The sequence below is a fragment of the Podarcis gaigeae genome, assembly GCF_964106915.1.
Source record: "Podarcis gaigeae genome assembly, chromosome: 5".
NCBI lineage: Eukaryota > Metazoa > Chordata > Lepidosauria > Squamata > Lacertidae > Podarcis > Podarcis gaigeae.
Window position 1 is genome coordinate 27,286,666 of NC_139681.1, and position 14,417 is coordinate 27,301,082.

Sequence of the window (14,417 nt, forward strand, 5' to 3'; positions counted from 1 at the left end):
AGAAGCAATGGCAGCCACCATCACCCCCAGCCCAAATATTTAAGGGCAAGATACAATTAGTCAGTCATGATGGGAAGTTGCTCTACACATTATCAGACACTTTATTATTGTAATCCTGGCCTTCTGGAAGTCCCATTTATATTCAAACAGGAAAAGGCCACACTGGATGCCCCCAGCAAATATTTCTGATTCCAAAAACGGCATTAAGAACGTTTAATACCAATAAGGAATACTTCCAGTGTGGTTTTCAATGAACTGAAAATAAAGTAGACGGAAAGAGCTTTCGGAACTACTTAAAATTTAAAAACCTGACAGTTAGAAAGGTCTCCGAAACTAAACATCCCCAGAATCCTATGGGAGAAATACAAGATAAATATTTAACACAAGCAACAGTGCCGGCAAAATAAGGACATTCCTTTGTGCAGTCCTAGTAGAAGGAGGCAGTAAAGCATATCGAAGGTTTCCGTGGCTATCAGTTTAAATCAACCTGTCTCTGCTGGATTGCCAAGTCTGCACAAATGCCGCACTCACTCTCTCTCCTGCCTTTATATTTCACAATTATTTTGCATTTATATTTCCAGTTTGCTGTCAGTGGAGTAGGGCCTATTCCTGATTTGAGAAACAGTCTGCAATGTGGTTGACCTCCTCCACTATTTACAGCATCTGCCTTCTTTGGCACAATGGTAGTATTTATACTCTGCAACCATTCTTTGTTGAGAAGAGCTTGATATACTCAACTCTCTGTCTCTCTCCAGAAGTTGCTACTGTTAGCTGTTTATGAGGAGGTACTCACTCAACCTCATATCACCCCAAAACTATTCTGCCTCCCCTCCCCTTTTCTGTTATTGGAACATTTATTTAGGTTACATTAACACCATATGGAGTCATGGAATGCCCAACAAATAAATAACAGAAGAATTACATGTTTGGGGGGGGGATTATGTTTTTTTACAGGGGAAGCAACAGAGGGCAGAAAGGCACATGGTAGAAATTTATAAAATCATGCGTAGCATGGAGAAAGTGTCTCATAAGAAAAGAACCCAGGAACATCCTATTAAACTGATTAGCAGGAGATCTGGGACAGATAAAAAGAGGTATACCTTTACACAGAACATAATTAATTTATGCAATTTGCTGTCGCCTCAGACCTGGTGGCAGCCAGTAGCTTAGATGGCTTTAAAATGGGGATTAGACAAATTCATTGACAATAAATCTCTAAATGGTTGCCAGTCATTGAGGGGGTCACATAGAACCACGAGGTTCTGTGCCAGCACACACACTAGGGAACAACAGCGGTAGTAGGCTATTTCCTTAATGCACAGCTTGCGGGCTTCCCCAGGGCACTAGTTGGCCGCTGTGAGAAAGAGGATGTTGGACTAGATAGAGCCTTTGCGCTGGTCTGTCTGGGCTTTCCTTATGTTCTTACATGATCCAGGACTTGCTTTTATTACTAGAAATTACGTGAGGCGTATTCCAAAATTCCAGGTGTTTTCCACCTGGAAAATGAAATGCAGCAAATTCGTGGCCCAAGACACACCACTGATAGACAATTTTTTATCTAACCATCAACACTAAGGACATGATGTTTGGTTCATATAGTAGAAAGCAAGCAAAACCACATCTGTGTGGGCTGTGAGACTTTTCATTTGTTTGAATTAGAATTGGAAACATATTTGAGGCCGCCTCCATTCAATTCCCCTCCCTGTGCTTTTCTGTGTCCTCACCGCCAACCTCATCCAATCGTCAGTCTGCATTTTGGTGGCACTGAGCATGCTCAGTCTTCATGGGACTATTTGGAGGGGCGAATTCTAAATATTTGGTTGTACTTTGGCAAACTTCAAGGCTACCTGTGGTGGTGGCGGCGGCTGTTTTGGCTGCTTAAGTCACCTTCAAATCAGAAAACAGCTCAGCCGTAGTCAGAAATATGTATTTAGAAGCCCAGATAGCTCAGTCAGTAGATCATGAGACTCTTAATCTCAGGGTCGTGGATTCAAGCCCCATGTTGGGCTCAATTCTATGATTTAAGATTGCAGCATGCAAACCATGAGAACTACTGTGTGAATCACATGTAAGCCAACCTGATAGAAATTAGCCCGTTTGATCCAAAAATCTGAAAAAACCACAAAAATACAAACCAACCATCCAGAATCAATTTTTTAAAAATGTTGCTGAGTAAAAAGTCCTCCCTTGGGCGTTGCCATTATGCAGACTAGTAATTAATTTTCTGCTTTCTTCTTCCAGTACCGGAGCTCAGATTGCATTATGAGGTAGATCGATAGAAATATTATCATTAGCTACACATGCATATATCCTTTTGGTCATAGCAGTTGTTGGGCTGGGGCTTGGTATATAGCAATGCAAGCTTTCTGTCCCTATGGAAATACAGCTTTTTCTCACGGAGACAAAAATTGCCTGGTTCTGACAGACCAACTGCTGGTTCCACTCCTTGAGGAACATAGATTTATACTTAAAGATAGATCAGTTTTTACTCAATATGTCAGCACATGCCCAGTTTACTGTTGTATATCTGTGTTGGCAGCCAAACAATGCTTAAGGCGGTGACTACAGCTTGTAGCTCCCTTGGCAGCAATTGGCTTCTTAACGCCGAATCTGAGCAACATTTCAAACATGGATTCAAACACAGAGTGTCCCCTGCTCTGCGCTTGTCCCTTCCTCCTCTCACTGAAGCCTTACACCAGGGAAGGAAATAACAGTTGCTCTGAGGGCAAAGTGGGTTATCAGGTATCGCCAACAAGAGGCAGCACTCTTGTTATTCTGCCCATGAGAAGATCACTAAAAACAACCTCCCTGATCAGCTCTCTACCACAGCTCTAACATTTTTATTTTATTTTATTTAAACAATTTATATACTGCTTAACTACAACAGTTTTTAAGCAGTTTACAAAGACAGAATACAAAAATAAAATAAAAATCAGTTCAAACTATAAAATCAAACTTCAACAAAATGCCTGCTAAAATTAAAAATAAGTCTTCAGTAGGTGCCTGAGGCTCAGTAGAGAAGGGGTTTGTCTGATCTCAACTGGAATTCGGCCCACAATACTAAACACACATCTCCTGGTGAATATGAGATGAGCATACAATCTATGGGGGGGGGACCACTAACTGTTACTCCCGCAAAGACCTCAGTGAATGGGCCGCCACTGAGGTATCCTGGGTCCAAATCATTATGGGCCTTGTAAATTAATACAAGAACCTTGAACCCGGCTCAGTAGTGTATAGACAGCATCTGCAGGCTTTTGAGCACTAGATTAATAGCACCAGACTATATAGTCTGTCCTCGTCAACAGACTGGTCACAGCGTTTTGCTTGGAAGTCTTTATCAAACGGATTGCTATCATCATGCAGCTGATGGTGACTCACATGGGAACTCTCAGCACACTGCTAATCATCATCCTTCTAGGAATATTACATATTTATATACATTGCAGCTGGGAATGTAGCAAACACACCACGGCATTGCCGTGATCTGAAGAATCCCCAAGGGTAGCATGTGCTGAGTTCTAAGTGACCTTAGGTGTAAAAAAAGGGGGGAACAGCTTTTGCATTAGTAGTGGGGAACCAGGTATTGGCTTTCCAACAAAATCTTTGTACATGCATTTCTGCTGCAGTAGAGAGAAGACCTAATACTATCAGGAGACTAGTATCTACCTAGCAAGGGATACCAGCAACAGTGGCAGGCAGGCATCAAGCAGAGCCCAGAAGACCTGAGACAAGATCTTTTGCACAAATGAAGCACACCTCACAACTTTAAGACTTCCTGAAAAGGGCAAGGTGAAGGGCATTAAGCACTATATTAGGCTGGGCAACTTCAGGGCTGTGCTAATGTACATGCCAAGGACATATATTTTCAAAATCCTGTTGCCATGTTGGCCGCACTTCTGATGAATCAACATATGGGTTTATAAGAACATGAGATTGCTGCACACTGAGAGATAGAATTGTCATTATAACATACATGCAACAATGTGGTCTTCTTCACTCAGAACCTTTAGCCAGTGCAAGAACCAAAATATCAGCGAGGAAATAGCTTTATCTAAGCTTCTTCAAGGCCCCACAGTCTGGGAAGTTTTGAAATATACCATGTAACTACAAAGTAAGGATTAGAGCTTACTGCTCAACCAGAACCACTCACATTTTGCCATAGACATCTCAAGTAAGTTCCCCCTTTTCCACTCCCATAGAACCTACCTCCCCTTTCCCCAGCAATTTTCCAGTAATTATTGTTGCTGTTGTTACTACTTCTGAGAATGTAAACTTGCTCACTTGGCATTGCCCTCAACATTGCTTGTCCTCAGTGGCTTAAGTCAAAAGTAATGGGCTACACAGGATTGTGATGTCATCCTTTTCACTACATGGTACCTGATTGGCTGGAGACACCCATGGGGCCTATCTGAGGAGGAGGGCAAGGCAGCAGCCCTGGGGGACAAATTGCACCAAACCAGCAAGAGCCAGAAGCAGCAACAGAACAAAACAAAAAAAGGAAAAGAAGGGTGAATGCTTGTACAATTGCAATGTGTTTTTTAGGGGGGGGGATTTCTACCTCACTGAATTCCATTGTTACATAGAATTTGAAACTGAGCAATATTGGGAGGGCGATTATTTCTCAATAACACCCAAAATTAATATGGAATAAAATAGAAGACTCCCTAAATATTTTTACCGTGCAACTGCATGGTCTCTGGTTGTCACCAGCACACTATGGACAAGACATGACAATCATTTGCATGACAAGACATCTGCAGGGCTTTCAACTGTCTTTGTTGTAACTATGTCGTTTCAGGGCTATTTGGGATTGTTTTTTGACCTGTTATGAGTCGCCAGCCTACAAAATGGCCCCACAACACTGCCAAAAACAAAGCAGAGGTATGAATGAGTAAAAACCCGCAAGGAAGAAGCTGAGTACCCATAATGGGTAATTCAAAAAAATGAGCTATCACACTTGATACATCCTACAAGAAAAAGAGGAGAATGCTATTTTATATCCAGCCTTTGAAGGTTAAAAGCAAGCAGTTAATATATTCACAAAAATTCTAGGAATGATCCAGGCAGTTAAGTGTCCTCACTGCCATGGAACTTAAATGAGGGAGAGGCCCAAGAGTCTCCAAAACTGAAAGCCAGCACAGGGCTCCCATTCTGTAAAAGAGTCAGCACTGCATGTTCATGGCACATAAGGCTATGTGCCTACTAGTCATCATGGCTATATAACAGTCATGATTCTAAGGCAGTGTGCCTTTGAATACTAGTCACTTGGGATCAGATGGCTGTTGTGCTCATGTTCTGCTGCCCATGGCTTCTGATGCATGACAAGAGCTAGCCGAGGAGTGAGAAAAACGTGCCCCCATTGTGTTATTTGCCGTTCCCTGCCCACGTAGCAATGGATTGTGCTTTCTAAGTCATGAAGGGTCGACCAACCTTTTCAGGCCAATGGGCAAATATGGAATGTTGAGGAAAGTGCTGTGGGCGCCAGTCACAAAATGGCCGCCACATCTACAAGAGCAGAGACGGGAGCCACAAAAGGGTGCAGGCCTGTCCTCCCCTACCACTCCAATCAGCAGGAGGAAATGGGGCCTACCTACACCAACCACCAATGCGCTCTCTCACAGGAAACTCTTTACACATCTCCTCTTGAGAGGCACAAGATGGAATCCAACACAGCTCTATGGAGATTGTTCTGTCAGTGCGCAAGTATTTCTACATATCTGGAAGAACAATTTCCCCCCACACACACACACACACTGTTCTGGGAGTTCCCCTGATCTTCCAGAGCAGATTTGGGGAGGTGCAGGGAGTGGGGGGGTGGCATGGGGTGGGGGTTGAAGCCTCCCTGCATCAACCAGCAGAGCAAGGTAGTTAAACCAATTCATCACACTACCCTCCCTTTATAAAGAGCATCCCCAGACTGACCAGAAGAGAGAAATAATGTGTGTCAGAGAGATGGGGAGGAACAGATGCCCCCCCAACTATCCATGAACCACCACGTGTCACCCTTGGGTGGGGAGAAGGTTTCCTACCCTGGAGGATAGCATTATAAAATAAAGAATTACACGCTGGTTGATTTACAGAAAACCCAGAAAGCAGAACCACTATATTACAGCCGGGGGGGGGGGCGGGGAGTCTGCCAAGGACATACAAAAAAATTAATCATTTACGGTCAGCACACATGTATGCAAACTAAGTGACTGTCATTTACCTACTTATTATTTTGCTTTTGTCTTTTTCAGGTTCTGCCACTCTGAGGCACCTACCATTTAAGGCCGAATAGCACAAGACACCGGAGACTGAGTTTTAATTATTCAGGCCAATGGCACTGCCCCTCTGCCAGTTTTCTTGTTCTGTGGTAGCCCCCTAAAAGCTGCCATTATTTTGCCCCAGGGGAAAGCACACAACTATGCAAGTATGTCCCACAGCAGAGCCAACGGCAGCTTGGGGGGGGGGGCAGGCAATGTAAATGGGGAAATTGGCATACAGGGGAAGCTTCTCCGCTCTAGCCGACTTTCAATGAAAACTAAAACACCAGGAAACCAGGCCACTTCAAGACGTGGTGCTGCGTGAAGCTACAAACACTCGACTCCCACCCCATTGCCAGCTGTAAAAAAGGCAAAGGTACCCCAGCCCGTGCAGGCCAGTCGTGTCCGACTCTGGGGTTGCGCGCCCATCTCGCCTAAGAGGCCGGGGGCCAGCGCTGTCCGAAGACACTTCCGGGTCACATGGCCAGCGTGACGAAGCTGCTCTGGCGAGCCAGCGCAGCACACGGAAACGCCGTTTACCTTCCCGCTAGTAAGCGGTCCCTATTTATCTACTTGCACCCGGGGGTGCTTTCGAACTGCTAGGTTGGCAGGCGCTGGGACCGAGCAACGGGAGCGCACACCACCACGGGGATTCGAACCGCTGACCTGACGATCGGCAAGTCCTAGGCACTGAGGTTTTACCTACAGCGCCACCCGTGTCCAGCTCTATAATGGGTAGAGTGGTGGTGGTCAGAAGGAACAGCCAGGAGCTGCCCCAGTGTCTGTTCCTTCTGTCTAACAGTTGGGCTGGCCCTGTTTGGAGATGTCCTACATCTTCAGCTGCTACAGAATTGCTTTCTGAAGATGCCTGAATTTGTTTCTCCTTCTGAGCCTTGTGAACTTTGAAATGCTATTTGTTTTTTTTAGAGGGGAAGCAATTAAAAGCAAATAGGAGGTGTGTCAGCAAATGAGAGGATACAAAGTAGTAACTGCTTGGCTTTAGTGCTTGGGTCAGAGATACAAAGTCTCTGAAAATGGAGTTTCCAAAGGCTAGTAGCCCTTGATGGATCCTTCCTCTCTGAGGTTTTCTAATCTTCTTAAGAGCCGTCTGAGGCAGTGCTACCTTTGTTTTCCAAAGTTTCCCAAACTGGTACAGTGGTACCTCCGGTTGTGCACAGGATCCATTCTGGAGCTCCAGTCAGATCCCGAGGAATTCGCAACCGGAAGTGCCTGTTCTGCTCATAAGCGCGGTGCGTAGAGCACTTCTGCGCAAGCGTGCGTGGCAGAACCCTGGAAAAATACTTCCGGGTTTGCCGTGTGCGTAACCCAAAGGGTATGCAACCAGAGGTGTGCATATCCAGAGGTACCACTGTACTCCTTTTGATCACTGGAAAATTGGTGGATGGGTTGGAAGGTTGTAGCATGGCATATAGGCAAGCCTAGAAGTAAGACATGGTTTGAGAAACTCAGGCAGCTGGTACAACATAAGGCTCTAAATCTCAGGGTTATGGGTTTAAGCCCACATTAGGTAAAAGATTCCTGCATTGCAGGGGGCTGGACTAAATGGCACTTGTGGTCCCTTCCAACTCCACAATTCTTTGATTCTGCACCATGCAGTGGGGCAATCTATAGGTCAGGAGAAGGGGGGAATCATACTGGGGTCAATACTGCTGTGAGGGGGAGATTTGAACCCTCCATCCAACCCTCACAAACACAATTTTCCAGATTTTTATTCAACACCACCAACACCTTATTTGCTAGGGGGAAGCATACATGTCACATATGAAAGGTCTCTCCCCCTGCAAGGTAAATAGAAGCGCGTGTGTGTGTGTGTGATTAAAACAGGGGGGAAGTTAAGTTCCACTTGGCCACCACTGTAATCACAATCTGATTTGCCATCCTGCCCCAACCCACAAAAAGACCCTGTTCACTAACACACACACCCATCTGATGTGTCCAGCAGTACCCTCAAATACCTTGGAAACCCATTTCTTCCCAGCATCTGTTATTCAGAAGCAAACTGGGTCTGGTTCCATTTATCCATGGGCGTAGCCAGGAGGGGCAGAGGGCAGCTGCCCCCCCCCACTGACCATTTGCGTTGCAGATAACTCAGTTCCGTCCCCCTCCTAACATAAACCCCACCCCACCACCCTAAATAAATTGTGGCTATGTCTATGCATTTATCTAATGTCATTAACAGGTGTGCACAGGTAGACCTTGGATAGGGGAAGTGGGAGGAGCTTGGTGTGGGTGGAGTTGAGGGGCAATGGGGTAAGGATCTGACTTGGCACAATGTGCAGGCCTTGTAGCGCTCCCACTTTTCAGAAGCACCTGCTGGCAGCTCTGCTTATTGCTAATGAAACAATACATATAATCTCCCCTGCAGCAATTTAGTCTCGAAAACACACCTTTATGCATGTGTTTAATGTATTTTGTTGCGTTCCCACCATTTCCACAATGGAAAACTGTACTCCACATATAAACAAATCCATAAATTGTTTCCCTGCTCCTGACCTTGCTGAACCCTCATGTTTCCTAGCTCCAAAAATATAACAGTCGAGGCGGGGGGAACGTGATGCAAAAATAGACCACAATATTCCAGGCATAGCACATGCTCTAGAGATCCACAACTGCAGCTCACAATAAACTCAGCAATATTCAAATATGAAAATGACACCTTGAAGGAAAACAGCATCAAGGGTTTTTTTAATTAAATAAAATCTGGGGTCATTAATAAAATAAATGCATGCATTTTTTTTTCACACTGTGCATTAACTTCCAACAAGGCGAGAGGTGGGAGGGCGGATTTTGCCAAATCTGCAGGAATTCAGCGGTTTTCCCTGAAAACATGCTTTATGGGGTGGTTCCCCCCCCCCACCTCCCCGCTCCTGCCGTCACTTGCTACAGAGCTCATGTGCTCTCCTAACCCTCACGTACTGGCTCTCCCCGATTTACAACCAGCTGGATCGTCACCCTCTTTTCTCTCGAGGCGTGCCCTAGGCATAAAACTCCTCTCTGCAGAACCGTGCGAATCCAAAGCAGGAACCCCGCCATCTGCACCAATGCTGACACCCGTACTAGAGGTTGCCAGGCGCGTCCAGCTGGTAAACAGTTAACTACTCCCTGCACGTAGAGAGAGGTTGCTCGCTTATTGTGTTGCAATTCGGCCGGCTCGTAATTTAATGATGACTACGGGAGGGGACATGTTCTCCTCCCCCCCCCCCCCCTTTCCTTTCCTACCTGCCTTCCATGCAAAGGGTTTGAGCAACGTATCCATTGGCCAAGAAGCATACCGTTGCCATTCATCATATGGGGGGGGTAGGCAGCCGGGGGGGGGCAGCCACTGAAAGCAGGCACACTTACTCTGGCAGAGCCGAGCTGCTGAAGGAATGGGCCTGGATGCTGAAACAGAAGCAAGAAAACATCGGAGGGCTGATCAGAAAGGCGGGCAGGCTCCTTATCCGCCTCCTCCTCGGATCCTTCTCAGCGGCTGCAAGCCATGCAGAGGCATGGCACGGCGAAGGCGAGATTATCCTGCGGGCGGGCGCGCGCGCCGGCTAGCTCGGCGTACACAAGGCTGTATCCTGGCCTCTTCTGCACATGCTCACCATCCGAGGACCCCCTGGGATTTCTGCGTGTCAGCCTTGCTGGAAACCACAACGCCCATCAGGCACTGCTGCTGCTGCTGAGCTGAATGAAGGTACAGAAGAAACAAGGACTAGGCGAGGAACGCGCCCTTGCGCGCGTCTTGGGGAACTGGGGGGTGGGGGAGAGGAGGGAGCAGCCCGCGCGCGCACCTCGATCCCAGGCTTTTGGCGCGAGCCTCTCGCCACACTTGTCGGTCCCTGCGGTAGGTGCGAGGACCAGGATGGGCTCCCTTTCCTCCCTGCCGCCAGCATGAGTCATCTTCGGAGATTCCCTTTCGCAGGTTCTGCTCGGCAGCGCGACGCCTCCCGGGAGAGAGAGCGAGAAAAATAACCCGCGCTGCTTGGAGAATTAGGAGGAGGAGGAAGCGCGCTCACCATTGCAATTATGGCGATTCAAGAGGTAAAGTTGTTTCTCTGTGTGTGTTTACACATGTGGTGAGAGAGAATCATAACACTGTACAGTTGGAAGAGACCCCGAGGATCATCTAGTCTAACCCCCTGCAATGCAGGGATCTCAACTAAAGCATCCAGGACATCCAACCTCTTCTTAAAAACCACCAGCTCCCGAGAGAGTCTATTCCACTTTCAAACAGCTCTCTCAGAAAGTTATTCCCGATGTTTAGTCCGAATCTCTTTTCTTGTAACTTGACGCCATTGGATTGAGTCCTATCCTCCAGAGCACGAGAAAACAAGCTTTCCCCATCTTCCATGTGACATTTAAAGATATTTGAAGATGGCGATCATCAGGGGCGTCTTACCCATAGAGGCTAGTGGCATGGGGTACCAAGTTCTGGAGGGCGCCAGGGAAGAGGCAGAGGCTGGACGCGGCGCCTCCTAGCATCAGCTTGCCACCCTCGCCATGCCATGCTGAAGCAGCGTCGTGCTCAGAGCCTCTGTCTGCCATGGCCACCACGGCACAAAGTGGCCAGCTGAGCTGAGAGGTGCTGTGTCCAGCTTCTGCCTCTTCCCCACCGGAGGAGCCACCCTCCAGCTGCTGCTGCCCTCCTCCTCTAGCCCCGCTGGCAGCGCCATCCTCCCTAAAAAAACCTCTGGGAAACCAGGGGGGCACCAGAGGGAGCTTTGCACCACGGCGCCGGATATGCTTAAGACGGCCCTGGCAATCATATCTCCCCTTAAGTCTCTTTTCCAAGCAAAATATACCCAGCTCCTTCTATCGTTCCTCTTAAGGCTTGGTTTCCAGACCCTCAATCATCTTGGTCGTCATCCTCTGCACACATTCAAGCTTGTCAATATCCTTCTTAAAATGTGGCACCCAAAACTGGACACAGGACTCCAGGTGTGGTCTGACCAAAGCTGAATAGCAAACTAACTAAATGAATTTCAATAGAAGGTCATATTGAATCCTGACTCTGCTTTCTCCATACACTTGGTCTTTCACAGGGCAAGAAGAAGAAGAATTATAGGTGTTTGGGGAAATAGAGGTTGCTGCACTAAATATAGAACACCATGTGCACCTGCAGAGAATAATCTGTCTATATCCTGCCCCAGATCTCCCTCCCCCAAGAATAAATAATCTGAAATGTAGGTAGGACAGGCAGGGGTGTACCTAGGGTTTGGCAGCTTGGCTGCCACCAAGAGTGAAGGCCCAGGAGGGCACAAAACTCTCACCTCTCTGCTCTGGCTCAGAGTGGCCTTTCCTCCCATCACCAGTCCAAAGGATTGGCTTTGCTTGCCCTCAGTGTTGTTGTCACCAAAATTTGATAGGTTTTGTGCCACAGTGATGTCATCACATTCCATTTACATTTCCTAATAGGTTGGGATCACTTACAGAAGACAAAATCTCAGGTAAACACAAATGGCACTAAAGCAATAATCGTAAAGAAAGCCAGAGGCTATAAATGCCTGGGAACACTTAGGGAGTGTGTGAGAGAAATTTCACTGTTTGGCAACCCACCCACCCCCTGGATATCTTTCCCTTAAAAAAAACCAAGGGGGGAAAATTTTTTACCTCAACAATATTCAAGGATGAAAATCAATGCAGCTCTGTTTCCTACACGATGTCTGTGCTATGTGATAAAGCCACCACATACACTTGTAAGGAATATTTGTCTGAAGCCAGTGGAGTATTCAGTCCTAGCAACAGAATAATGATATTTGTAATCTGGGGGAATAAAATGTTTGCTCAGCTGGTACATAGGCAGCACAGTGAATACTAGAGAAATCCACATTCCTTGGTGTACAGGAAAACTGAGCATCTCTGCTTGGTTGCTTGTGGCATTTCATGTCAGTCCTACAAAGCATGATTCATAGCGATTGCAGGCAGTGACGGAGGAACCCTCTCCGGCACCTGGGGTGGGATGCCGAGGGGCGGGGCAAACCGCCGGGTGACGCACACATGGCAATAATACAGGCTGCCACACATGCGCACTCTGTATGGGCCGCTGCTCACAAGCAACAGGCCGTACGGTCGCCGTGCAAGAGGCAGCCCATACGGACGTCCGTATGGATGACGTGAGAGAGCAGCAGCCCATATGGATGCTGCGTGAGTGGTGCCCATACTGACTGTGCACACCCTTGGTCGATCTACAGCTTGGGGGAGGCAGGGGCCATCTTGTCACACATACCCTGAGTGGCACTCAGGGCAGCCCTCCCCCACCGCCCCCCACTTCATACGCCCCTGATTGCAGGGCCTTTATTTTTATGCTATTTTTCACAGAGCCTAGATTACTTCTACTGAACTGCCCCCCACATTGTCCTAGTGACTGCTAGGGTTTACATTCTGTTCTGTAGCATACAAGAATATTATTTCTGGGGAAATAAGTTTTTTAAAAAACCAAGATGACTCCAGTTGAAGGAATGATATGCAAGGAAGAGCCAAAGCTGAGACTGCTGACTAGTAAACTTAAAAATACTTGCTTACCACACACACACACACACCTCTACAATCTTGGCTCCCAAACTATGGGAGTGCAAGAAAAAATGGGGAAAGCACCCCAAATGAACAAGATAAAATGGAAAACAGACCCCAATGTTCACTGATGCAAATCTCTTAAAGTTCACTGTCTTTTGGACAGCTCCTTTAGGAGCTACAGTAGTACCTCGGGTTAAGTACTTAATTTGTTCCGTTCGTTCTTAACTTGAAACTGTTCTTAACCTGAAGCACCACTTTAGCTAATGGGGCCTGCTGCTGCTGCTGCGCCGCCAGAGCACGATTTCTGTTCTTATCCTGAAGCAAAGTTCTTGACCTGAAGCACTATTTCTGGGTTAGCAGAGTCTGTAACCTGAAGCGTATGTAACCTGAAGCGTATGTAACCCGAGGTGCCACTGTATTAACAAAAACAAAGGACAGCATTAATGCCAAGGGTTCTTATAAATTGCTTTGGGGGGAAATCAGACAATGATAGTCTCTACAACCCCCCATTCACTACTTAAAAGAATTTTGAAGTCAGTAATGAATAGGGGGTGGTTATGGTTATTTGTTATACTTCTTTGGCAGCTGTTAGGTTGGCTGTCTGGTGTTTTTGATCCAGGTTGCATTCACATTTAAGAGGGGGGAGGGGCTGAACTGCAACTCCCATCATTCCTGGCAACTGGCCATGTTTGCCAGGACATGGGAGTTGTAGTTCAGCAACATCTGGAGGGCCAAAGGTTCCAAACACCTGCCCTAAGCAAACCTTTAGCCTGAATCAGAGAAGGAGGTTCTTATTCTGTCTCACAAGGAAGTTGTGGCTGTAACTTAATGTATGCATTTAACAATTTAATAATTAGTACAATGACTCTTCATCGCCTTTGATCTTATGAGGCTATTTACTCAATAATAATTACTTGTTTCTGTTGACTACATGGGCAGGTTGTTTACAAGACTTTGCAGAGAGGGTTCTTCTGATGAGAAATTCCAGAGCTTAAAATCTATGATTAATGAACAGATTCCACAGATTAAGTGATGAATGCTTTCAGCTCTGCTGAGAATATTACTTGTTTGGATTTCACTGCCTTATAATTCTCCAGAATGGCCACGGGCCTCGCTTCCTGTTTGCAAATAAGGTTTGCGAACAAATCTACAGTTCTTCTCACTTCACTTTTTTTTTGGAAGGGTTACTCATATTTATACATAGTGCTAACAGCACTGACTAAAACTTCAAAGGAGAAATATTAACAATGATGTAAGATGCTGTAAAGGTGCAGAGTAGGAGATAAGAGTTTTAGCATAGAAATGACTAACCAGGATTTAAGGGTTTTTTAAAAAATAACCCACAGAGAAAAGCACACAAAGCATTATGGGTTAGTTTTTTAAGTAAAAACTTTGACTCTGTTGCACTTTGGCAGTTTGCATTTGAAATCTCTGACATGGTAAAAGGAATAGGAACTGGGAGTGTCACAAGAGTGACGTGTTCAGTGTTTCCACCAAATGAGAAAGAAGAAAAGTGCCCCCAGTGCAGGGTTTAAGTTCATGACTTGCATCTACAAAGTCTTGAGCTCAATCTCCAGCATCATCAGTTAAAAGAATCCCAGGTTGCAGAAGAGGGAAGGGTCTCGCCTGAGTTTATGGAGAGCTGCTGGC

The 14,417-nt window shown here is 46.3% G+C and overlaps 1 protein-coding gene and 2 long non-coding RNA genes across 16 annotated transcripts in view; 2 read left to right on the top strand and 1 right to left on the bottom strand.

The window, feature by feature from the left end:
- The window catches only part of FAM13C (family with sequence similarity 13 member C), a gene marked incomplete at its 3' end in the record, with an annotated part of 76,577 nt that overhangs the window by 52,186 nt on the left and 9,974 nt on the right, over positions 1 to 14,417 (bottom strand). For 8 of the 14 annotated variants that reach the window (XR_014564645.1, XR_014564646.1, XR_014564647.1 and 5 more), the window contains exon 1: positions 9,612 to 9,738. The exons of 1 other annotated variant lie outside the window; for it this stretch is intronic. Coding sequence is in view for 7 of the 13 variants with exons in the window: in XM_083740418.1 (XP_083596544.1) it covers positions 9,612 to 9,673 (62 nt within the window). Of the gene's footprint in view, positions 1 to 3,976; positions 4,315 to 9,611; positions 9,741 to 14,417 lie in introns of those variants that run through there. 5 more of the 14 variants (XM_083740422.1, XM_083740421.1, XR_014564648.1 and 2 more) reach the window with 4 other exon arrangements.
- On the top strand, positions 4,412 to 6,328 carry LOC310845465. Its single transcript, XR_014564773.1, has 2 exons — positions 4,412 to 4,511; positions 6,243 to 6,328. It is a non-coding gene; the product is annotated as an uncharacterized lncRNA (long non-coding RNA).
- LOC310845495 lies at positions 6,332 to 11,856 on the top strand. Its single transcript, XR_014564806.1, has 2 exons — positions 6,332 to 6,415; positions 9,620 to 11,856. It is a non-coding gene; the product is annotated as an uncharacterized lncRNA (long non-coding RNA).